General features: G+C 43.8%; 1 protein-coding gene across 2 annotated transcripts in view; it reads left to right on the forward strand.

Moving 5' to 3' along the window:
- Nucleotides 1–4095, forward strand: part of LOC138246536 (lens fiber membrane intrinsic protein-like) — a 371435-nt gene extending 367340 nt beyond the window's left edge. For both annotated transcript variants that reach the window (XM_069201198.1, XM_069201199.1), the window contains one exon: nucleotides 3700–4095. In XM_069201198.1, the coding sequence (XP_069057299.1) occupies nucleotides 3700–3740 (41 nt within the window). In that variant the 3' untranslated portion in view covers nucleotides 3741–4095. The remainder of the gene's footprint in view (nucleotides 1–3699) is intronic.
- The last annotated feature ends 22511 nt before the right edge of the window (nucleotides 4096–26606 follow it).

Consider the following 26606-nt stretch of genomic DNA (forward strand, 5'->3'; position numbering starts at 1 on the left):
GCTGGGCGCCGTTTTTTAAGGCCCACCCCCTCCTGTGCGTCAAAATGACGCCAGAGTATAAATAAGGCGCACAGGCCTTAAAGTCATTTTTTGGAAGAGAATGCCTACCTTGCATATAATTAACGCAAGGCAGGTTCCCCCTTCCAAAAAATGACACACATGATGGGATTTTGACGTCCGCAGGGTTGGGCGTTAAAGTATAAATACGGGGCAGGGTTTGCACCGAATGTGCGTCAAAATTTTTGATGCACATTTGGCGCAAGCAGAGTATAAATATGCCCCTTGGTCTTTGTGTATTGCTCACAGACATTGAGGCAAAGAGCAGTAGGCGTTGACAGGATGGGCCATCTCTGACTTGACGAGGGGGAGGAGTTGTCATCTAATACACTTGCACACCACAAAGGTTCTGCCTGAGGACTCAAAGTTCTAAACTAGTCTTTTGTGACCACAGACAATCTGGGGCCAGGGCAGGGAGGCAGGAAGTTCAAAGCACCTCTGGCAGTGGAAACCTCTAGAAGCTTCTCCTAGGTCATGGTGGGCACGTTGTATAAATATTGCATCTGAGACCATAACTCTCAGGTCACTTCTGGATGTGTGGACTCTCCGAGGAAGAAGGACTGCCCAGCTGTGAAGTCTGTCCTGCTGACCTGCTTTTCTACCAAAGGACTGTTTATCTGCCCAAGAACTGCTGTTGCTGCACCAGGACTCTTCTGCTGTGAACAGCTTGCTGAAACCAGCCTGCCTGTGGTTCCCAGGACTTCAAAATCTTAAAGGTGCAGTTTACTGATCTCCTATTCTCATGCCACAGGGACACAACAAGCTTCTCTGTGCACACATCCTTGGCGCAGGGCCATGCATCGCCTCAATGGCTCTGCAAGCCTGATCCAGCACAATACATTTCGGTGCGGACACTCAGCCCAGCGCCATGCAGCTCCTTACAGCTCTGATGCAGGACTGTGCATTACCTCGGAGGGGTGACTCCCAAAGTTTATCCCAGTGCAACTCATCTGAATACCAACAACCAGCCCAGCTTGATGCATCTCGACCCCTCCCAAACAAGTCCTCACAAGCTCCAGCAGATTCACCAGCATCAGCCCAGTGCAATGCACCCCGACCTCAGTGCCGAATGTATCGCTACTCAAGTTTTCGCAAGCCTCAGCGGCCTCCTCAATGATGACGCAGGACCTCGCATCACAAGCTCCCCTCGACAGTCACAGAATTCTCTGTGTGATACAACTGAGCGCAGGACCTTCACATCCATGGCTTCTCAGCTCCAGCAGGTGCAACTCCATGCATGGACTTCACATTGCTCCGCTACCAGGATTTAAGGGATTCTTGTTCAGCGGGCCTAGCTGGTTTCCTGTACCCATTCCACTCTCCATTGCAGCCGCCAGGTCCCGGTCTAGATATCCACAGATGGCACATTGTGCTTTTTGACGCTGTTTTCACTTACATTTATAAAACTGCATATCTCCAGTTCTGCTGATGGGATTTTTGTGGATTTGGTGTCAAATTAGTAAGTACATTTTACTCCATTAATAATCTATTTTTATATTATTTTAATTAAACTTTTTTTTAAAGTTTACCCTATTTTTCTAAATTGGTGTGGGATTTTTCTTATCTTTATTACTGTTTGAAGTGCTGTATAAATACGGAATAGATTGCCTCTAAGTTAATCCTGACTGCTTCTATGGCAAGCTAACAGAGGGTTAAGAATAGGTTAATTTGGGGTTTGCTTGTGTATAATTCTGACAAAAATTGTGGTTGCTACTTGAGTAAAGTTTCACCCCCCTCAATCAGTAACCTAGTTTCCAACAGTTCCATACACTCCCACTGCTTTTGATTCACGCGTTTTATACACAAAGGATACAAATACAGATACAAAGGTGAGAAACCATTTTTTTCACCCATTTTGTGTTTGTTCAAACCCCATTTTTAGGTGTTGTTCGAAATGTATGGCATGCCGTTATAAACACTTTTCACCTAGAACAAACAAGGCTAGTGGACTGTGAGAGTAATGACTGACAACATAAAGTGAGGGTCCGTATCTCTTTCAGCTTGCCTGTCTGAGACTTACAGGTGTCATTCCAACCTAAACGGAGACCAGTGCTTATTAGGACTGACTTTTGTTAGCTCTCAGGTGGATTACTGCACTGAGCGTGGCATTTCTAAACTCCTTTGTGGCCGAAATACTGCAGTGAGCCTCCTCTGGTGCCTCAGAAGGCCATATTGCCCAAACTAGAGGAAAACATAGGAGCCTATTTACAAAGGCATTTTTGAGCTGTAGAGTAGTGCATTACCTTAAATGTTTTTGTGAATTGACCAAAAACACCTAAAATAGGGAGAAGATCTGAATGTTCAGGAAATATTCATATACAATTAATACAAATAGAACGCACTATGCCCTCTTTGCACCTCCATTACTTGGGAGTTGTCCATTACAGGGCCGATTCATGAAGGCATGTAAGAGTTTGTAAAAGGTACTTAGAAATGCTAGATGACTTGGCGCAAACATTGGATTTCTTCTGCAGAGTTCAGAAAACAGTGTATGTGTCTTAAAAGCATACATCCTGCCCTCCTTGGGACACTGTCAAGTTACATTCTGAGAATAAATACTAGGGGCCGTATTTATGACCCGGTTTGCAGTGTCTTTGCACCCTGCACTGTGGTACATGCATGATGCAAACCTTAAGTGAGATTTATGAAGCCAAGCAAAGCAGGGCAAACTGCTGCATTATATTACCTTGCGCCAGAGAGCCGTTTCCATGGGTGTTGCGTGGGTGCTCACACAGTGCAGAAAGGTAACATGCTGCACTGCAGTGCATCACTATCCCCATAAATATGCACCTAGCTATCTTCTCACCCAAACTTGGTCATCCTTCTACATCACTGATGGGTTGCATGTGGCAAGAACATTGAGAATTCTTGGCTTTATCTTTGAAAATGTATAAAACTTAAAAATGCTTAAACATCTCTATTTAAGAGCCTTGGGTTCAGCCCAGTGCTTTGAGACACCCGTGGCTGTGTAGCTCACTGTAAAAATGTTTTAACTCATTCACTAACTAAATAGGTGCAGGGAGCCCCAGGCCCGTATCAAGATACGTTGTCAAGGTATAGCCAATTTGATTGTGCCTTCTTACCAAATGCAAGGCAACTGATCATACACAACCTTTCTTGTGTACGCCTTAAAGTGTTGGATGCCGCTACTGACGAGCAACAGGGGTACAGAGGTGGAAAAATGGGCATTTCTAGCTAAAGAATAGGGTGTGATTGCAGAAGCACAACTAGAGGCAGGCCTTATAAACCAGGAGGGTGAGACAGAGAATATGTAGTGCAAGAGAAAGGCAGCCTTTCACTCTCATGCCAGGGGCTGCAGGTGGCACATAAGCTGTCAGTACTCCTGCCTCTGTAGAAAGGAACATGCACATTGTCCTGGTTTGAGTTTGAGTTCATTGGTTTAAGCAAAAGCATTGTTGGCTATTGTTTATTTTTTTACTTGATGTTTTCTATGCTGTTGGGTAATTTGGTGACACTGCTGAGATGGCCTTTGCCATACTGTGGTATATTTCTGATAAAAATGTACAGTATGATAAAAACATGCGCCATTGGTTGTGATCCTTCATCCATTGACGGTGTGACCTTTTTGTCTCCTCTTTCTGGCTCTGCGCATCTTTTTCTGCTGATCCCTTCATTGAGCAGGTGTCATCGCCTGTGTGTCCTTCAAGAGTGAAGCTCAGTAGCAGGTGAACTCAACAAGGCACAAAGCATCAAAGGGGATGGGTGATCACCAAAAACCCTGCCACCACACCTACCAGTGCTGGCCTCTTTCAGAGTAGCTGTGGTGTACTTTAGTTCTTTTATCTACCAGAAGCAGTGTTGAAAATAGGAAGACATCATTTATTGGAAAATCACCTCAACAGTTATTATCCCTCCACACTCTTCAAAATAACCAGAGATGAGATGACATTGTGCTAACAAAGATCTGGTCCATAATGTAATATTTGTGAGATATTTAACCTATGGTTCGTTAAGCTTGTTTTCTAAAGTGTACAATATTATCTCTTTGCCAATAAATGTTGTTTGTACTGGCTTTAAAAGGTGTATATTTTTTCAGAGTTGTTATTCTTTCACCATTGTCAAGTGACATTTATGAAATAGACAATCCACTCATGTAAAAGCATCATTCGATTCTCCAGAGGCCTAGGTAGGTGAAGCCCAGAGCCATCTTTGTGCTGTCCTTGGGGTATTTCTGTGAGGTCACTGATTACATGTGCTTAAGGATCCCTTGTCTAAATGATCGTATCTGACGCTAGACAAGAGTGGCTCCTTTATGGTGGCACCTGTTTGACATAGAACTGTGTGATTATAATTCCATTTTCAATAATGTCTCCCCACAGCTGACAGTAACTTTTCATCTTTAATTCTTAGTCACAACCTTCTGGTATTTACTGCAGTCAGTACCCCAAATTTAAATTTTGGTATTCTCAAAGTGAAAACCTAGCTGGCTAGCATCTAAGGCCCATATTTATACTTTTTCAGCGCCACATTTGCATCATTTTTTGACACAAAACCAGCGCAAATTTGCAAAATACAATTATGGCCAATATTTATACTTTTTTGACGAAAACCTGCACCAGCACAGGTTTGCGTCAAAAAGTTTAACGTCGACTACCGCCATTCCAACATGTCAGCCGGGCGTCATATTTAAGGATGACGGTAGCCGGCGCTGCGGCCTGGTTAGCGTAAAATAAATGACTCTAACCGGGCACCGGAGGCGTAGGGAAGACTTGGGGTTGTGCATCAAAGAATGGTGCAAGTCAGGTTAGAGTAAAAACAAATTACTCTAACCTGACTAGCGTCTTTTTTTGATGCACAACCCCCATGGGAGTCATGCACCCCTGCCCAAAGGCTATGCCCAGGGGACTTCTGTCCCCTGGGCATGGCCATTTGGCACAGTGGCATGTAGGGGGGCCTACGTTAGGCCCCCCAATGCTACCTAAAAAATAAATCAAAAGTTACTTACCTCTACTTACCTCTACTCACCGTAGATGGGTCCCCCCATCCATGGGTGTCCCCCAGGGGTGGGCAAGGGTGGCAGGTAGTGTCCCTGGGGCAGGGAAGGGCAGCTGTGGACTGCTTCCATGGTTGGAGACCATGAAAATGAGCCCACAGGTCCCTTAACATATGCCCTGACCCAGGCGTTAACAAACGGCACAAATCTGACTGGGTGCCATTTTTTAAGGCCCGCCTCCTCCTATGCATCAAAATGAAGCAGAAGGAGAGATAAGGCGCACATGCCTTAGAGTCATTTTTTGCACAGGAACGCCTACCTTGCATGTCATTAGCACAAGGTAGGTTTTCACGTACAAAAAATGACTCAAACTCCATAACTTTGGCGATGGACGGGTCTAGCGCCAAAGTATAAATATGGAGTCAAGTTTGCGCCGAATTTGCGTCAACGAAAATGACATAAATCCGGCGCAAACAGAGTATAAATATGGGCCTATATTTTGTAAGTTTGGACCTAAATGTTGTACAGCAGGCGAGCTCCTGTGGGGATATATGGGAGGAGAGGACAGAGGGAGGTGGTACAGCTTGTAAAATGTTGAGACGTCAGACTGTCTGAAGTAGTCTTCCTTGAAAAGCTGAGTGTTTAGTTTCGTCCTGAATTGGTGCAGGTTTAGTGCTGTTATGATGTCGATTAGGATGTTGTTCCAGATCCTGAAGGCATAGACTGAGAAGGCTTGTTTTCCTGCAGTGTTAAGTCTTTAATCTACAATCTCCTGAACTTTAATCCTGTCCAGCAAGTCTTGGGTCACACTCATACAGAAGGTCACACCTGTGACCTTATTTTCAAGTCGAGCCATCTCAATAATTGTAGCTCACCCATCCCTCAAGCATCTGGCCATCTCCTCATTCTTCTCAGGGTTAAACTTATCCCTGATGACTTTGTGGCTAAAGATGGACAACCTACCCCTTGTTCTTCTATTAATATTGATGTAGAAAATTTTAACTATTGAGTTAGTTCCTATCTAGATGACTGACTAGTTCATCTCACTTCAATTGTTGGTATCCCTCAGCACTGGTACAATTCAGAAATTAAAGACACTAAGTAGAGCTGTACAGTGTTAGAAAGTATTTGGAGGTCTTATTACCCGGAAGATAGTAAAAAAAAGTGCTCAAAGCTGCAGTTCTTAAACCCAAAGGTGACTATTTCGCCAAAAAGATCTTTAGGGCTTTTAACTCCACAGAGAAACTATTCAGTATGTTTGATGCTATTCACTCTCCTGACTGCCCTCTTCCGCCTTGTAAGCTTTCATTACTTGCTATTCTTTCAGAATTTTGTGCAGACAAGATTAACTTGATCTGTAAATCATTTTCTACACAGACAGACACAGGTTCTGCCCCAACCTTTATACATCTGAAAGATGGTTATCCAAATCTGAGTACTTTGAACCTGCTGTCATCATCTGAAATATAAGTTCTCAAGTCTATTTCCTCATGTTCCCCATTGGGCCCATGTCTGCCCCACATCTTATTTTCAGGTTGTGCAGGCATTACCTCAACTCTACTAAGTGTTTGCAATAATTCTAATGACTCCATCATGCCACCATCCCAGAGGCCTGGAGGACGGCTTTGGAGAGCCGATGTTTCAAAGAGCTTCAGCTCACACCTCTGTTATGAGGCTTGTGACTGGGAATATCGAATATCAGTGGGGTAGAATATCTTTACCACAATATCGAGGGACAAAATATCGAAAGATAAGTGCACAGAGGAAGGTAAAGTTTTATTATTTTTAACTCCCCATCTACATAAAGACATATATCACCAAGGCATGTATATGTAGAAACCAACCGTTTAGTATTTTGTCTCTCGATATTGTTGTAATGGTATTCCGTCCCGTCAATATTTGGGATTCAGTATTCCCAGCTTACTCCAGTTGTGAGGAACTTCTCCCCTATCGCTATCTAATGCTGTACCCCAATAATAGGCAGATCACTCACTATCTATAGTCCAATAATTTCCGTGATTTAGTGCAATCTGACTGTCCCCACAGCCCTCAGCACAGAAACAGCCTTGGTGTCTGTGTTGGATTATATTTAAATGCTGCCAAGTCAAATCTTCAGACTTTGGGCCTCATTTAGGTAATGGCGGACAGAATACTCTGTTACAATGGTGACAGATAGCCCATCCATCGAAATCCCATCATTTCTTATGGGATTTACATTTTGACTGATAGGGTATCTGTCACTGTTGTGATGGAGTAACCCGTCTGCCAATATCTAACTCAGGCTTGTAGTACTTGATCTTTCTGAAGCATGCAAGACAGTCTCACTCAATGACTGCTTTCATGGCTTTCTGATGTCGGAATTCGAGACATGGCTCTGGTTGGGTCAAGTCTTATCATACCAACTGATCACAAGTAATATTTTTTCCACTCTTTCAAACTGGCTTCAAAGTCTTTGGGCCTGGAGTTCCTCAGGGTTCATCTCTACGTCCCACACTGTTTAAGCTTTATGTTCGCTCCCTAGTACAACTCATTCACTCCCGTGATCAGGAACCTATGCATTATACACATGACACTAAAAACCTTTATCTCCGAGATGATCACTCTCATCCACAGCCTTCTCCCTTGCAGATCTGTAAGACTCAGGTAGTAGAATGGAAGAAATTGCATAAGCTCAATATGGACAAGACAGAGGTTCTGTTTTTTTCTTGTAGCAACACTCTGTGCATCTTTCCTGATAATGGCTGACACGCACATGTAGTATTTATTCCCATACCGGTCCCTTCTCTGTGGAACCTAGGTTTCATGCTTTACCAGGATTTATCCATGAATAGCCAAGTCTATTAACTTTTATTGTTCAGTCTTCTCTTATTCTACTGCATAAGATTCTCCCTTGCCTCCCACTGTACTGTCGACCGTCAGTTGTCCATACGATTATCCTGAGTTGACTCAATTATTTCAAGCATCTACAGTGCACACAGAATGTGTCCGCTCACCTTGCGCTGAATCCTCATCTCAGATCTTGTGCCACTAAAGCGCTGGAGGCTTTGCACTGGCTTCTTATCTTGCAAAGAATCATGGTGATTTTTTTATGTTTGGTATTCGAAGCCATCCAGTTACACAGATTCTGTTCTAAGGTTTTTGCCCTATTCTGAACTCTTTATCCTCAAGACTCTTACCAATTCAGAGATTTCAAATTATATGAACTCATGGTCACATCTTTTTTATCCTGTCTAAAAAACATTAGAATTCTGTTCCTTTCCATTTGATGGTCCAGTGTCTGCTACTCCCCTTTCATCAAAAGCTAAAAACATGGCTTGTCCCCAGATATCAATCTTATCTGAAATGTGCAGTCATCTTATTCAAGTTTCAGTGCTAAGAGACCTTACAGGTAATTGCATGTTCTACAAAACTGTGTATGACATAACATAGTTTAATCTGGCAATGTCTTTGCTCCTTGTCTGGCATTGACATCCAAATATTAGTAGTCTATTAGGAAGATAGAGTGTGGTCTTGGTGTACGGGAACCTGAATATGATCAAAGCTTTCAGGAAGAGCCAGTATAGATCCTTTAGTGTGAGGGTGAAGTGGTAGATTTCTTAAGCTCTGTAATGAGCTGTGCTGCTGTGTGAAGAAAGCCTTTCAGGGGAGGCAGGATGGTCTCTGGGATGCAGTTGAGCAGGCATTTGTCCAGGCTGGAGAAGACTAGGGCATGAACCTATTCTAAAGTTTCAGGAGACGGTGGAATGTAGGTTGTTTGGTTTTTCCTGGCCGTGTGTCCTTTGAGTGAGAGTTCCAGCAGGAGTAGGAGGCAAGGGTTGTTTTTATCATTGAGGAAGAGGCTACTGATCACTATTTAGAGCGTGGACATTTCAAAACTGCAGCGTGGTCGGACGCCACAGTAGGTAATTCCTTGCTGATGTGCTCCGTAGCTGGGCGGTGGTTGCCCTTACAATTAATTTCCCACCGAAATGGAGATGGTATAGGGCAGCAATTGGCCAGGTTTCATCAAGGGGAGGATTTGTCCCTGGAACGTTTAGTGGGGTGTTAGCAATATAGAGAAGGGGTGTGAGAGTTTTTCCTTTGAGAGATTTAAGAATGGAGGAGGGAAGCATATCATCTTTGTTTAGGGCTGACTAGTTGGAGGTGTGGAGGCTGGGTGTAGTTATGGTTTGCACGATGATGAAGAATTTGTGATGATAGATCTGATTTTGTTATTTTTCTTCATGACCAAGGGGTTGATAATGTTGCATTTCTTGACTGAAGTGGGATAACAGGTTCTGGCATGTGGTTGGGACACTATCCAATAGCTTTATGGAAGCTTGATGATGGAACAATGGTTGGAGTCGAGCGCTTTCAGAAGGGTAAGGTTCTTCTGGAGACATTTTGATGTTCTACATGTCTTCCTCTTTCTTCGTATTGTGCACCTGTTTTCAGTATATTCTTAAGTATACTGAGCAGCTCATAGGGCACAAGTTCTCAGAGTAGCAAAGCATTCTGCATGATTCTTCAGAGTGGTGTTGCAGATGTTGCGAAGTGTGTAGATGTCTTGAGGGCTGGAAGTGCCTGGTTAGTTTGCTTAGTTTTTATGGTAGGTATTCTAGATCAGGCTTCTCCAACGAGTAGCTCCTGAGCTACTAGTAGCTCTCCAGCTATCTGAAAGAAGCTCTTCTATGTGTGGCCTAGACTACTAAATTAGAAAACATTCCTTTGCTAAATTAATATATCTGTACTACAATGAAAAGCCTGCTTTTGAGACATAAATAGTCGTATTTTCAGGACTCATAAGCTGATGTTTGGACAAAAAAGTTTGAATTTCCAAAAGGGGTAATTTCCAAAATATATTTAAAGCTAATATTTGAGAGGTAAATAATGTGGTGTTGTAGCAACTTGTTACTAACATTACCTTAGTGCCAGTGCAAAGATTATGGCTATCATATATTACTCATGTAGAGGCATTCCAAATGGATAAAGTATGTTTTGTCATTGATGCTGGCAACACTGCCTAATGCCCCAAGGTGATAACCGCTGCTAATCTTGCACTGGGATAATATAATTTTGTCGGATGTGTTCACTATTACAACATTAATACTAGTAGCTTGGATGATTTTCATTGACAATAATTAGCTCTCATTACAGAAACATTGGGAGACTCCAGTTCTAGGTGGATGTCCTTGAGGAAGCAGATGGTAACTGTCTCCTTTTTCTCCTGGCCTTCATGTGGTTGAGTGTCTTTTGTGATTGTGAAAAGGGATGGCCAGATGATCAATCCAGGAGTATAGGTGCTGGTAGTGCATGTTGAGGGATGCAGAGAGGATGTGTTTCTTTAAAGATAGATTGGTCGGTGATGTGGTTTTGTTTCTAGGATGTTGATTAGAGCTGAGGACGTCTTTCCTGGAGCTGGGGTCACCAGGCATATTGAAATCCGTGAGGAAGGTGGGGAGGGAGTGTTGGATGGAGGTAGAGGTGATGAGGTATGATATTTTTCTATGAAGTTCATGAGAAAGATGTTGGTCAGAGGATGAGCTGAAAGGAGGCTGTTTTGCAGGCTGAGAGAGAAACCTTGCAGGAGATTTAGGTGCAGCTACGGTCAAAATGATACAACGCTAATCCAACTTGTGTATGACTGTGAGTCTCGCTTCAGTTTTGTATATGCAGTCTATGTGTTGGATGCTGTATCAAGAAGGGGGGAGGATGCCAAAATGTGTCTGGGGGAAGGCCTGAACAGGTTTCTGTGAGCATCTAGGTTGTGGTGTGAAGTGAGGTCAGTGATGCTGATGGCCTGATTTACTGCTGAGTTTTCTATGATGGTCATAAGATAAAGATGGTTTGATATGGGTGGTATGTGTATTTTACTGAGTGGTATGTGGATGAGTTTATTGGTGCTAGATGAGTATGTTTTTGGGGTCTTGGCGTGAGAGAGGAAATGATAAATCTGGTGGTGTTCCAAATATACATAGTGGTGGTAGGCTTACCTTGACAGCAGGGGTACTGGCCCTACATCCTTGGGATCCAAACAGGTCAAAACAGGTGATGCCCTAGTTTTGGCTGCCATTGGCGTGGGAGACCTGGGTGAGGAACGTCCTGGGGCAGGTGTTTGAATGTTGCGGAGCATGCGAAAATGCAATGTTGTTACTTCCCAAACATGGACACTGAGATGGATTACGGTAAATTAATCCTGTTTGCCTGGGTTCTTCTTTTAAAAATAGTTTTCATAGAAAACAAATAATATCACTTATGGTATGGATATACGTTTAGAAATGTATTGGTTTAATTTTCTGTTGAGGTGGATGTTGGGAACTCTGGAGCAGTGGCGTAACGAAACTTGAGGGGGCCCCTTCTCCGGACTCATTCAGGAGGTCTCGGGCAGTGTACTGTGCTGAGGGGGCCATGTTGCTCGAGCCCCCCCTCCCACCTCCCTGCGCTGCAAGGGCCTTTGTTACGCTACTGATCTGGAGGTGTCTTTTTGTTGATATGATTACTAAGAATTAAAATATGCTTACCTGGCTTCTTTTAAATATTGTTTCTGCAGGAAACCAGTGATGTCACTTCCTGTACAGATGGATGCTAGGAAATGCAATAATGTCACTTTTCAGTTGAATTTTTAAATGTGTTGCTTCAGATGGCATGTTGTGACAAGTTTATCAGAAGAATCTTCACGCTGAGTATGGTGTTAGGATCATAAACATTTCTACACAAAACGAAAGGAGCACTCAGAGCACTGCAGGTGTTGGCGTCTGCTCCATACTTCTGAGACAGTGTAAGCTCCATGTAACTGGGGCTTAGGCTGAGGGAGAGTGCATTTATCAGGTTTGTAAATAGCCTTGAATCATCATTCCCTCGAGTTCCGGACGCAGCCTCACCTCTCCGTAACATACATGGAAATGAAGTTGTATTCTGCTGGCCATGTTCACCACTGACGCCAGCATGCAGAATGAATGCAGATGGAGGGGGGGCGCACCTGTAGGCCGCATCGCATTATTCAGAGGGTGATACAATCTCCTACCGCGGATTGGATGAGAGTCTGGGTGAGAAGCCTCTCATGGTGGCCTGGCAGTGTGAGAGTTTAGGTAGGCCCCAAAGGTGTATCAGTTACTGAGGGAAACCAGCACTTCAGCCAACCTGTGAAAAGCATGTGCTACTCTCTTAGGCTCCTGGGCTAATCTCTCACACTTAGTAGATGCAACATCTGTAGCTAATTTACAGGGAAATATTGAAAGAGGCGTTAAAGACACACTTCTTGTTGGGATGGGCAGGACAGCGGTGGGGCACTGCAGTCATGGGCAGACTCCTTGCCCACAGGCAGTGGGTTCATAGGGTAGCATTAAGAGAATCTGTGCCTTACTTTATCTTCTGATGAGTCCAGGAAGAAATCCCCTCACTAGGCAGTCGACCTATTCTCTTGACATGTTGTCAATAGCAAGTATTTAATCTTGGTACAACAGCTCTTGACTCCCACAGGAGCAATGCGCAGTCTCCCGCCCAGGGTCCAGTTCTTCCCGCAGTACAGCTCAGATCCCTGATTTCAGCAGCCACCATAACAACCTAATAATGCTTAATGCCTTCAATCCTTGGCCGATTTACTTAAATATAATTCAGCCTCTAGCTCGATGCACCTGCTATGGACTATAATATATTTGTATTTACTCTAATAACTGGTTTTTTGTAAATTGAATCTTATTCATTGCAGTTCTTGTACCCTTCTGATGTCATCATAGGTAAATGCATCTCATACCAATTAATGTGACGCAGGTTTCAAAGTTTACGTGATTTCATTACTTCCGGTAACGTCATCAGAGTCAAAGAGCATGTGATTCACTCTTTAAGTTTTAGCCACAAACAGTTTGAGTTGTTTGGTTTACCTCGTTGTTAATTATTTTAAAAAGTACAATAAGAAGAACGGGGAGAACAGGGAGAGAATGGGAGCTGGGTCAGCCCCCTCCGGCGACTGGCGTTCATGTGCTTTTCATGCTCTGACGTTGCTTTGATTGTCTGTCCATCAAGACCATGAGATTGCAAGGATGGTTACTTCACTTCGTTAGTGGTCCCATTAGGCTTAGTGATCGGGCATCAAGTATTCTTTTGTTAAACTGTAGAAGTGACATGACATGAGAACCAGTGTGTTCTTGGATGTACTGGCATGACCACATTCTTTTTAGTGATTTACGGCTTCTTCGTTTAGTAAGTGTGTGCTGTTTGGATGATTTACTCTGTCACAGAGACACTGTCCTTTTCAGTTGGCTTTCCTCACTGTCATGATACAACTTTGTTGGATTTACGACTTTTTACTGCACAAGACAAGCAGATGCTCAGACCTATGCCTTCTTAAAGATGGAATGATAATCCATCTCGGCTATCTTAGAACAGTCAGCTAATTATAAAGTATGCCAAGATAACAAGCGATAAAAAAGCATGTTGTTCTGATGCTGGGTGGTAGGGCAGAGCTATTAGCTGTGCCAGTGTTTGGGACGCACATATTATTAATATTTAAAAATGACGTTATTACCCTGCGGGCCTAATTTAAACTAGTTCCATGTTTGGACAAGGTGCACTGTACATTTCCATGTTCAAGACAGATAAACAGACTGGCTGCCTCAGCTCTCTCAGGCAGTTCAAACCAATTCAGTTTGCCATGTGCCTATTATACACGTGGAGTGCAGAAAAAAACGGTGACATTTATTTTGAAGTCCAAAGAACACAGGGTCACATTTTGTGACGCCACGGTGGTGCAAACCTTGAACTCATATCTGTGAGGCGAGGCCACACAAAGCCACTTTGCGTGGCTTTGAATGGCCTCATAGATATGGAGTAAGGCCAGGCAGCGCACATCGCTGTGTTGCCTCATTCTGCACAAGGGAGACGTTCCATGGGCATTGCAGTGGGTGTTCCCACGCAACACCCATGAATTTGGATTCATCCTCATGTTTACATGAGATTCTAAACCTGGGGGTGCACCAAAACTTTACGCCTCTCCATTGGAGGCGCAACAAGGAGAAATATCTTTACTTCTTGTTGTTTCCTCTTTCTATGTGTGCTGCCTTCTGCAGCACACACAGACAGAAGAAAATAAATGCCTCCCAGGATTGTTTTTGTGCAGGAAGTTTTTCCTTCCTGCACAAAAACAATCCTGCTTTCATCGCAGACACCAGTGCACCATGGTGCAGGGGTTCCTGCATTGGTGCTAGGCTGCTAAAATGGCAGCAGTGCAGTGGGAAAGGACATGAATGCGCCGTATTGCTTAAATATGGCGCATTCCTGCTCTTTCCGTTTGCATCACAGCAAGGCGACTTGCTGTGAGGCCCTGCATCAAAAGCTCATTAATATGGGCCACAGCAAAGGTCAGAATCACTTTTATAATAAATATGAAGAATATTTCAGACTTTCTAAAACTTAAACAATCAACAGAGTGTGAGGTCTATATAGTCCTTCCCATACATGCCGTCATCCATTTACAGCCATATTCCAGTGTGGGTAAGGAGGGCACAAAAGAATGACGTATGTATGCTTGTATTTGTTAATGAGACTGTCATACAGGAAACAATGATTGCCAGTGCAGATGAGGATGTACTGCATGCAGACAGAGATCTACCAGTGCACCCAAAGATGGACTGTCACCGGGCACAGAGCCAACAGCGTGCATGAGCATGGAATGTCAGCAGACGCAGACATACAAGAACATGGGAGGCTGGACTGCTAACATGCACAGATTCACTATAATGTGTCAGTATGCAGCAAGAGCAGTCACCAGTGGATGTAAGAATGGAATGTCACGCCGAGAGAGATCCACTAGTGGACATGAAGCATCAAGAGATAGTTCCTAGAGTTCACCTGAGTATAGGTTGCACCCAATTCAGATGCACCTGTGCACGAGAATAGGTTATCAGCAAAAAACCCAGCCAGAGCACAGGAACATAGAATGTGAACAGACACAGATCCACTAGTCCACTGAGGGTGTGGTGTCCGCAGACTGAGGTCCACCAGTGCACCTGAAGATGGACTGTCATCAGAAACAGATCCAGCAGTGCTTGTGAGCATGGAACATCAGCAGAAATGTATTCACTAGTGCACACGATATTGGGCTGTCACTGTTCACAGACTCTCCAGTGATCATAATGATGGGCTGTCAGCAGATAGATTCACCAGTGTACGTGAAGACGGGCTGTCTGCAGACAGACATCCACGAGAACACGTGATCATAGGATGCAAGCAGACATAGATCCATGTGATATGGATGCCAGCATAGACAGATCCACCAGTCGATGTGAGAATATGCTGTTAGCAGAGATATTCAGTAGTGCTCATGACTGTGAAATAGCATGTGTCAGCAGACAAAGGCCCGAATTTAAGAAAAGTGGTGCTGTATCCAATGCAGCACTACTTTTCTTGCGCACCTTAGCTCTTCCCTACTGCCACCATGTGTGCGCCATATTTAATATATGATGCACCATGGTGCAGGGTAGGGGCAATAGCGTCAACATTTTTGACATTATTGATGTACTGTGCAGGATTAACTCCAACATTTTGCAGAGTACATAGGGGTCCATTGAAAACAGGGTATGGCCCTTTTAAATGCATGCTCTGTGCAGGCGTTAAAAATAGCCACTAAAAATGGCGCAGTGGAATCTCTTAGGTTCCACTGTGCCATTTTTGTGGTCCCCCTAATGGGGGAACACCTCCCTTGCATACATTGTGCTTGTCGCATGCATAATGTGGCACAAGGGGTTACAAAGTTGAGCATTGCATGCATTGTGCCACTTTGTAAATATGGCGCAGCGAATTTGGCCTTGAGCCATATTAGCATCATAAAAAATCACACTAATGTGGCTCACGGAGGCGCTAAGTCCTCTTAAATCCGGGCCGAAGTTTCATAATTGCACATGAGTGTGGGCTGTCAGTAGACACAGACATACTACTAGTACATGTGAGGATGGGCTTTCAAAGGACACAGATACAAACAGCATGCATGAATGTGGACTATCAGCAGAAACAGATTTACAGAAGCACATGAGCATGGGATCTGAGCAGACACAGATCCACCAGTGCATGTTTGAATGGGCTGTCAACCAACACACAGCTACCAGTATCCATGAGCATGGGATGTTACCAGGCACAGATCCACTAGCCCATTTGTGATTCGGCTGTCACAGACACAGATAAACAAGTGCATCTGAGTATGGACTGTCAACAGACACAGATAGACCAGTGCAAGTGAGAATGTGCTAGCCTATAGAGATTAACTACTGCTCATGAGCAAGAAATGTCAATCAACAGATCCACCACATCCATCAGTGCACATGGGCATGGGATGTCAGCAGACACAGGTTCACATGTGCACATAAATGTGAGCTGTCAGCAGTAACAGATAAACCAGTGCACCATAGGATGACAGCCCACGCTGATCCACCAGTGCACCATAGGATGACAAGTGACACTGATCCACTGGTACACTCTAGGATGTCTGCAGACACAGGTTCACATGTGCACATGATTGTGAGCTGTCAGCAGTAACAGATAAACTAGTGCACCATAAGACGACAGCCCACAGAGATCCACCAGTGCACCATAGTATTTTCAGCCAACACAGATCCATTAGTGCACTATAGGATGCCAGCAGGCACAGATCCGCCAGTGCAGTTGAATGTGACCTGCCAGCAGTAACAGATCCACCAGGGCACCATAGAATGGCAGCCAACACAGATCTACCAGTTGAGGTGAGAGTGGGGCGGTAGCCGACATCAACCTAACAACACTTATGAAGGTGAGCTATCAGCAAACAAAAATCCACTAGTGCATATATGTTGGAAACTGGGTTTCTGGTTGAAAGAGTTATACACCCTGTCCAAGCAGGAACCACAAACCTAGCCAGGATAAGTCAGAAGCACACCATAAATTAACCAGTGCTCACCCTCTGGTAGTTTGGTACAGAGCAGTCAGACAATGTGTAAAGTAGTTGTGCAACATTTCAAACAGTAAACCAGTGAAAACACCACACAAAAAGATGCCAGACCTGGTTAGAAAAAATAGAGCTTAATTTTATGAGGAAAACTAGTCAAAACAACAATAAACCAATAAGTAGAAGTTGAAATACGAGTTTTTAAAGATTAAAATGTAATATAATCATAATATACAATGTAGTACAGTGCTTAAAAGCATAAAGCACCAACTGGGGCCATCTGGTCATGCTAGCGTGGGGTAAATCAAAAGTTCATGCCAACCGCGATGGAGCGCAGGTCGGATACACTTCCAGGTAAGTCCTGCTGAAGTTTTACCTTCTCAGAATTGAGCAAGGAGTCCCGTTTGCAGGGAATAAGATCCCATGACCAAGGAGGGCTTTGATGGCTGTGGTCTGCGGGCATGAAGAGTCAGCTGGATGTCGCGAAATGGGAGACTGGAGCCTCACAGTAACAAGTACCAATGCTTGCTGTGCGGAGAGACGAACTTGCGGCAGCTGACACTGATTCTTCGTGCAAGTGGAGCAGTTTTGGTGCGAGCGTGCCCTTTCGCCATTGTAAAGGATTCATAAGCTAGTCTTCAGGAGTCACAAAACCAATTTTAAGGTCCCAGGACTGGAGGGACGCATCTTGGGAGTCAGGAGACAGGTCTGGGAACTGTAGCAGGTGAGTTAGAAGTCTTTTGTGTCGCTGAGACTTCAGAAGAACAGGAGGCAAGCCACCAAGCCCTTGGAATCACTTTGGCTCTGGAATGGAGAGATGCAGGTACATTCCTTCTCACTCCCAGGCAGTTGAACAGGAGGTCAGCGTAGCAAAACAGGAGTCCAACAGAGTAGCAGCTCAGTAGAGGGGAGGTTTTTGTAACAATACAGCAGTCCTTCTTCCTGGCAGAGTATACACAGGTTCAGAAGTGTGCACAGTTGATGATGTCATAGGTCCAGTACTTATACCCAGTTGTGACTTTGAATGGGGGACACTTCAAAGAGAGGTCTTGGAAGTGCACAAAGGTCCACCCTTTCTGCCTCAGCTCCAGACCCTTTAAAGGGAGGTATGCAATCCTTTGTGATAAGACACTGCCTATTCAGGTGTGTCAGCCCCTTTCTCCACTCTTGCCCAGGATGGTCCATCTGGATGTTGATGGCCTACTAATCACACCTAAGCTCCCTTTGTGTGCGACTGACTAGAGGGAATGCAGAAACCTAACTGTCGACCCAACCCAGATGTGTATTGGATACAAGCAGTGGGCACCAAATGGTTAAAGTAAGAAAACTACAACTTTCTAAATGTGGCATTTTCAGAACTGCAATTTAAAATCCAACATCAGCATAGGTTGTGAATTCAGAGACACCAAACTTGACAAACATATCTCTTCCAGATTGGAAATTACACTTATAATATGTAACAAGGTAAACCCAATGTTATCCTTGGGGGGATGGGCTTTGAAGTAGTGAAAAATGAATTTAACATGTAAAACTGAAAATTACATGTCCTGCCTTTTATATACATTGCCAGCTGTTTTGAAGGTCATATAGGACCTACCTTAGGGTTGATTTACATGTATAAAAAGGAGAGGTTTTGGCCTGGTAAGTAAGTGGTTTCATTTGCCCGGTCGATATGCCAATTTAGAACTGCACAGACAGGCTCTGAAATGGCAAGGCTGAGACATGGTTAAGGAGCTACTTAGGTTTGTGGCACAATCAGTGCTTCAGGCCCACTAGTAGCATTTATTTTACAGGTCCTGGTTACATGTAGTGCACATTATTGGGGACTTATAACTAATTTAAATATGCCAAGTGAGTATGAGCATGTTTTAGGGAAGAGAACGCAAGCAATTTAGCACTGCTTAGGAGTCCTAAAGTGCACAGAGTACTAAAGCCAGCAAAAACAAGCTCAGAAAATGGAGAGGGACAGGCAAAAAGTTAAGGGGAAGACCACCCTTAAGCATGTCAGGTCTAACATAATGCACATGTGTTATCTGCAGACCAGTGGCAGAGCAAGAGTCTCATGGAACCTAATGCAAGCAAGAAACAATTGGCCCTCTACCCTCCTACCAGTCAACATTACAAAATAGAGGAATTGGCCCCTTCAAACCCTTGGGCACATTGAATCGGTAGCACAGCATCTGCAGTACTAGCTCCATCTAAGTCTCTGAATAATAGTCTCTGAGCCACTCACCCTACCTCTCTTTTCTATTTAATTTCTATATCCATCCCTCTGTTATCTCTGTCCTTTTAAATTGATCTCCTCCTTAACATCTGCCACTGCTTCTGTCTCCCTTGGTCTCATTCCATATCTTTCTCACATGTTCTCCTTTTCTTCTCCCTCCTTATACCCTCGCTATTCTTGTTTTTCTCTTCCCTCTACGTCTCCTTCACATCTCATTTTTTATTCCGATCCCTCTATACACTACCTCTCTTTTTTCACATTTATTTTTAATGTACTTTCTTGCTGTCACTTTATCTCCCTTCTTCTACCAGTTCTTTCCAAAATCTCTACTTATGCATCCTATTTTTCTCTTCTCAGTCACCCCTTGCTGGACCTTATTTCCTTCTTCCCTCTTTCAGTCTGTTGTCTTTATTTCCAGCTCTCTTTCACTATTTCCTTTCTTTGCTACTGTTCACCTTTCCCTACCTTTCCTCTCTGTTCTCTACTCCTCTCCTATTCTCTCTTCTCTTTTCCACATTCACCTTTTTTTCTCAACCCCGTAGTTTGTCTTTTCACTCTTTCTCTTCTTGCATTCTGCATTTCTCCCCTTTCTCTGTCTGCATTCAAATTCCACCCTACCATTTTTAGCTTATTCTCCTTCATCTGTCTCACAATTTCCTCTCATGTATAGAATTTCGTTATTTCCTTGCTTCATATGTTGCTACAATTCCTTTTCCATCCCTTATCTTTCCTTCCATTCTCAGTCCATCCTGTCTTCTCTATTCATTTCCATCTCCTTCCATCTCTGTATTTCCATAATCTGTCCTTCCTAGCTTCTTGGACTTTTATTATTCACGATTCAGCTTTCCTGCCATGCTATCACTTTTGAATATCCTTCATCCATTTTAAGGTCGAAGCGTACCAGACAACGTAGCTGTCTGGTTTGCTAACAACATCTTGGAAACATTGTGAAAGCTTCCCTGGGAATGCATTCCATCTAATGCTTACCATTGGCGTTGTGTTCTGTAACTCACATTTACCTGCTTTGTATTTACTGTCTTTATTTGTTTCAGGCTATCCGACTTGATTTCATCCCTCCTGTGGAGCATAGCACAGCCTATTTACTGTATTGTTCCATGAATCCTTGCTTTCTGTAAAAAAAGGCCATTAAATACTGATCTAATACATTCACATTTGCTGTGCATTCAAAGAAATAGTTTAAATGTCAGTCTTTGCCTTCTGAGGGAGCTTTGTGTTTACTTTTCTTTCTCTGACTTCAGAGTGAGAGAGTTCATGTGACAGTCTTTCTGTGAAGTCTTTTTTTTCTAGCATGCAGCAAAATTTAAATGTCTGTAAATGAACAATGCAGATATTTCAGAATGTATCAGAATTAAGAAAGCACAAATTAAGCACTTTTTTGTTATTCTTAAGTGTGGTGGAGACAAGTATTTTATTATGATCAAAACAAATCCATATACTAGGTGATGACATTTCCGCATATTATCGTTTGTGTGCTGTATACTTGTATAAATAAAAATGGATGTTTCTGCAACTGTAAGGTCCTTTCAGTTGCAAATGTGTTCTCTGTAATGACGGGGTGTTACTACACCATGCATACTCCAGTCTACACCACTCTACTATACCCCACTCCTTTCTATAACAATCTCCTCCACTCTATGCCGCTCCACTCTACTACATACCACTCCATTAAACAACACTCCACAACACACCTCTCCACTTTACGACACTCCACTCTGTGACACATTACTCCACTCTATAACACTCCACTCTAAGAGACTTACGACACACCCCTATACAACATGACACTCAACTCTACTTTACAACATGCCACTCCACTCTATGCCACTTCACTCTACTCTAAACCAAACCATTCCTCTCTAAGCCACTCCACACCACTCCACTGTATGCCACTCCACTCTGGGCCACTCCATAACATGTCCTCCACTCTATACCGCTGCACTCCTCACCACTATATTGTTCATTACAACACTCTACGACCCGACACTCTATGACACTCAACTCTACACCACTCTACTCCATTCTGCATCACTCCACTCGATGACACTCTACTCCACTCTATGCCACGCCACTCCACTCGTGTCAATCCACTCCACTCTACTTCTCTCTGTGCCACTTTATTCCACTCTATGCCACTCAACTCTACTCCACTTTATGCTCCTCAACTCTACAACACTCTATGCCACTCTACCCCTCTCTAATCCACTCTACTCCACTATGTGTAACTCCCTCTATGTCACTTCACTCCACTGTGCTCTATGACACACTACTCTGCTCTACTTCACTACACTATTCAACAACACTCCACTCTATGCCACTTCACTCTATGCCACTCCACTCTTTGACACTCTACTCTATGCCTCTCCACTCTTCAAAACTATAATCCACTCTATGCCACTCCTCACTATTGTACTACGCTCCATGCTACAACATTCCACTTTACCATTCCCCACTCTATGACACTCTACTTGATGACACTGCACGACACAGTCACTCCATGACTTTCCACTCTCTGACACTCCACTGACACCACTGTATGAGAATCTTATCCACTCTATGGGACTCTACTTTACGCAACTACCTCTATGCTACCCCATGACACATTACACTCCTCCACTCTACTCAATTCTACAACACTCATTCCCTCCACAATACTCAATGACACCATGCCATTCCACTCTACTTTATAACACTTTACCCCACTCTACGCCTCTCCACTCTATGACACACTGTGCCACTCCACTCTGTGACACTCTACAACACTCTGCTGAACTCCACTCTGCTCCCTCCATCACACTCCACTCCACTCTGTGCCCCTCCACTCTACTCCTCTCCACATCACTCTATACACTCCACCCTATACTTCACACTACTCTACTTCACCCTACTCTACTCCTCTCTATGCCACTCCACAACACTATATGCCACTCCATTCTATGACACTCCACTCCACAGCCTTCCAGTATACCTGACTCCACCATACTCCATTCAAAGCACCCCCTAACACCCTATGCCCCCCCACTCTACGGCACTACATGACACTCTACTCCATAATCCTCTACTCCAACTCTATTCTGCAACACTCTACGCCATGCTATGATACTTGATACCACTCCATGGCACTCCACAACATTTCCTTCTTGCCACTCCACTCTATGGCATTCCACTCCACTCCATGCCCCTATCTACTCTACGCCATTAACTTTCAGCCATGCTGAACAGCACCCACACTGGTTTACAACAAGGATAAAACACTTAGACAATAGGCTAGACTTATTAGCTTTGCCAATGCTTGTCTAACCTTTTTTACCATATTCCACCTTTTTCTCGTTCTGCTATATGCTATCTCTCTTCTCTAGCGCTCCCTTGCTCACCCATTCTGTTTTGTATCTTCTATCATCATTCCTTGCTCCTCTTTCACTTTTCTCCCTTCTCGTTATATTCCTTTTCTTCATATCCACTGCTTCCTCCCTTTTGTCTAATTTCTGATTTGTCTATACCTTGCTTCAACTCTTTCCTCTTGCCTCTTATTTACCCTTTTCTCTGTCCTCCTTCTCTCTCCTTTATTTTCTGCTTTCATTTTCCTTTCTTCTATCGCCTTCCTCCTTGTCTCATTTCTCTTTCCTCCCCAAGAAAATGTTAACACAGACCCAGGCTAACACAAACATTTACTTGAGCAGGCAGTGTGTTAAATAAACCATAAACTACAGCCTGTGCAAGACATGCTTGGCCCCTGGGGGCTGGTTCCTTTGGTACACTGTTATTAGTCACGCCGCAGCTGCAGACACAAATCACCTGGTGCACATGGCTTTCAGACAGGTAACTTAGATTTATCAGTGCATGTGTGGGTGTCTTGTCAGATCCACGAGTATAAGTGAGGGTGTTTTGTCAACACATGGAAATCAGGTAACACATGCAAGGGTGTTCTGTTAGCTGATGTGTTGGACCTGTCCCTTTCAGCAGGGTCCATCCAGATTGTTGCCTTCCTTTGCTGATGGTGGTAAAGTGCTGGCCCCTCCCCTTTAAACATGGTAAAGTTGATATACACCTGTTTGGTCCATTTTATACACTTACAAGTCCCTTTTATATGGTATTACATGCACCCAGTGCTGTAATTCAAATGCTTCTTGTGCTACCCACTAACATAGCCCTATAAGTCATGTATCCAGGCATGCTTTTGCAGCCTGTGTGCAGTTTTAAACTTCTATTTTGATGTGGCAAAATAAACCTTTGCCAGGCCTAAATCTTCTCTTTTTAATAATTACGCGTCACAACTGAGGTAGGCCCTAAAGGGTGAGAGGTCAGGGTGCATTGTTTTTTAAAAGTAGGACTTATGCACTTTCATCATAAATGCTCTCATTGTGAAAACACCCCAATGTATTTTTTCATGTATCAAGGCGAATTCTTCATAGACCCACATTAGGTTGCCATATTACACTTAATAATTGATAACTTCAGTTTATGAGCAGATAGAGAAATACTTTGTCTACTCATTTGAATTGTAATTTTGAGTTGCTATTCTGAGATACTGATTTTTAAGTTTCATTCTGAAAATAACACTTTTAGAAAGTTTACATTTGTTTGCCAAAACCAAGTGTGCCTTTTTGCCAGTGTCCATGGTGACGTGAAGGTTAATAGCTCTCTGTGTTCCTTCCACACCGGAGATGAAAGGCTCTTGGGTGTGGGGCAAGGTGTTCCTCTCCTAGGTAGGATGGCATGGGGGTAGTGCAGGGGTTGTACTCAGCCCTTCCTGAGCTTCAAAGGGAAACCTGAGGTCTGTGCCCAATCTGTTCCTAACTTCCGAAAGTGCCTGCACTGTTACTGGTAGATGCAGCTCACACCTGGGCCTGACTGCCCTTTGTTAACCTAGACAGATTGGAGACAAACCCAGGGGAAAGCCAAGAACTGACTAGAACTAGTCTAGGGTTAGACAAGGGGGGTGATCTTAATGCAAAGGCTGGCAAAGGTTATAAAAGTGTCACCCTCAAAACCACTCACCAGAGCACTCGTGTCCCTGTGGAGATCGTGAAGAATGTCTGCCTTATTGTCTGAACCTACTTCCTTTGAATCCAGGACTCCGGAAGTGACTCCAAAGGTCAGTTGGCTGACATCCTGTTTGAGCTACAAGGACAGAAACAGCTTCTAGAAGCCTTCTTTGCAATAGGCACCAACTGGACCTGCCTGGACTATGCTGCTGGCCTCTGCAGCAGTGAGTCCAGACCCCCAAGAAGTGCCACACAGGACCTAGACTGTTGCCTGGTGTCAGAATGTACTCCTCCAACCTGCAGAGACCTGGACTCTATGTGAAATTCTAGGGGTTCTGGGCTCTTTGCCCAGAAAATAACCCACTCCAGTCTCCTTTTGAACACAAGCAGACTTCACCCAGGCTGAAGTGGGACTGCCAGTGCACCCATCTTGCTGGAAAGTCTAGAGTTACCCAAATTCAGTCTTACCCACACCTGCAGACTTGGAGGGTCCAGAGTTCCAGAGCACAACCATCTGCAAGCATTGGACTGGTCTAAGTGCATTCACTGCACACAACCCAGGCAGGCTGCACTCTCTGATTCCCACCTCCTCACGTGGTTGCGCTCCTGCTCCAACCTGAGGTCCCCCATAATGGCTGATAGATGATGAGAAGTTCATAGTGGGGGTCCTTCATCAGGGACAGATGCGTGGAGGGTTCCCATTGTGCCTCACTCCTCCGACAATGCTCTGGGTCAGTACCATTCCTAGGCACACATACACCCAGTGTATGTATACTGCATGCACACACTGCACGACACTGTATCCTCCCTATACACTACCACTCATAGGCACACATACACTTAGCACATACTTCAAAATGCATGCACTGCATAGTTGTGCATTATCCTTGTATTGTATCCTTCCCAGGCACACATTCACCCAATAGATATATGTGTCATGCATGCACTGCCCAGCACTACATACTTTACATCCTTAATGTATTGTACCACTCACAGGAACACATACATTTTTTGAGAGAGCAGTGTTTACTCAACTCTCCATTTTTTCTGAACATTATTGCTTAATATCAGATCAACAGTCCGGTTTCAGACAAGGCAGAGGCACAGAGTCAGCCTTTTATACATCTAGATGATCTAAAACTCAAAGTGGACAAAAATGGAGTAGGTGTCCTATTACTTCTGGATTTATCAATTGCATTAGACACTGTCCACCACCATACCCTACTGCAAAGACTTCACAATATTAGAATCTGTGAAAATGCATTACACATGTGTTGCTTCTTATCTCACAGACGAAGTGTAGTCTACCTACCACCTTTCACAACACGTCCTCATGCTCAACACTGTGGCATTCCTCAGCGGTCCATCATATCCCCTCTATAGGTATGTACTTCCAATTATAATTGTTATGACCCACAATACTATAACTATTAAATTCGCATAATACATATCTGCTGAGGTTTCAGCACTTGACAGCCAAAAACAAATGAACAGGCATGGAATAACTGAAGAGATTTGTCACACATTACTCGACAGATTCCGAGGACTTCAAAATAATCCATGCTCTGCAGGTCCCATATATCTATCCAATCTGACCGCTTCTTTACATCTCCCATAGACACACAGATATGGGATGATAATCAAAATGCCCATCCCTACAGATCTCGCTAACTCTCTTGGTCCTCCAACCGTGTCAGCTCAGGACTACAACTCTACAAAAAATCTCAGGTTAGACAATCCAGCAGCTAAGCAGACTAAATTCAATACATTCACATTAAATACTAAAAAGGGACCTGCAGAGCTGTTGAATGCTAACAGCATACTGAAAACCATGTAACTGTTTGTCTTTCTCTTCATCATCCAACACACTGTTATATCTTGCATCCCATAACATGATAACCGCACCTTGGTGGTCATCATGCTCAACATGGAAACACTTCCCACTTAGGATCAAAACAAAAACATCTTTCCAACCACACACCCTACATGGTGTAGCATGCTACTCGTGTAAGCTAGCACTTCAGCACCCAACATAGGAATATAAAGCTGCAATACAATACAATATAATACATACATATATCCAGCTCATGCATTCAGCATGCACACACAGCACAGTACTGCATTGCCCTTGTATTTAACCCATCTAAGGTGCACATGCACCCAGCGCATATACACACTCATGTACTGTGCAGCACTACACACCAAGCTGATGTAGGTGAAGGGGTGAGTTAAGCACACAGCAGCTTATCTTTAAAAAGAGTGAGCCTTTAGGCCTCACTCCAGTGACACAGGATAACAAGCATTGGCAAAGTCAATAGGTTTTACCTATGCAAAATCTATTGGCTTTGTCAATATTCTTTACATGTGAGAGCATTTTGGTGTGTTCTGTAGCTGTACATGGTCAGATGTTTCAAACTTAGAGGCTCATATACAAGGCCTTTGTGCCACTGTTGCATCATTTTTTAGGTCGAGCATTCG

The sequence above is a fragment of the Pleurodeles waltl genome, chromosome 7, assembly GCF_031143425.1.
Source record: "Pleurodeles waltl isolate 20211129_DDA chromosome 7, aPleWal1.hap1.20221129, whole genome shotgun sequence".
Lineage (NCBI taxonomy): Eukaryota > Metazoa > Chordata > Amphibia > Caudata > Salamandridae > Pleurodeles > Pleurodeles waltl.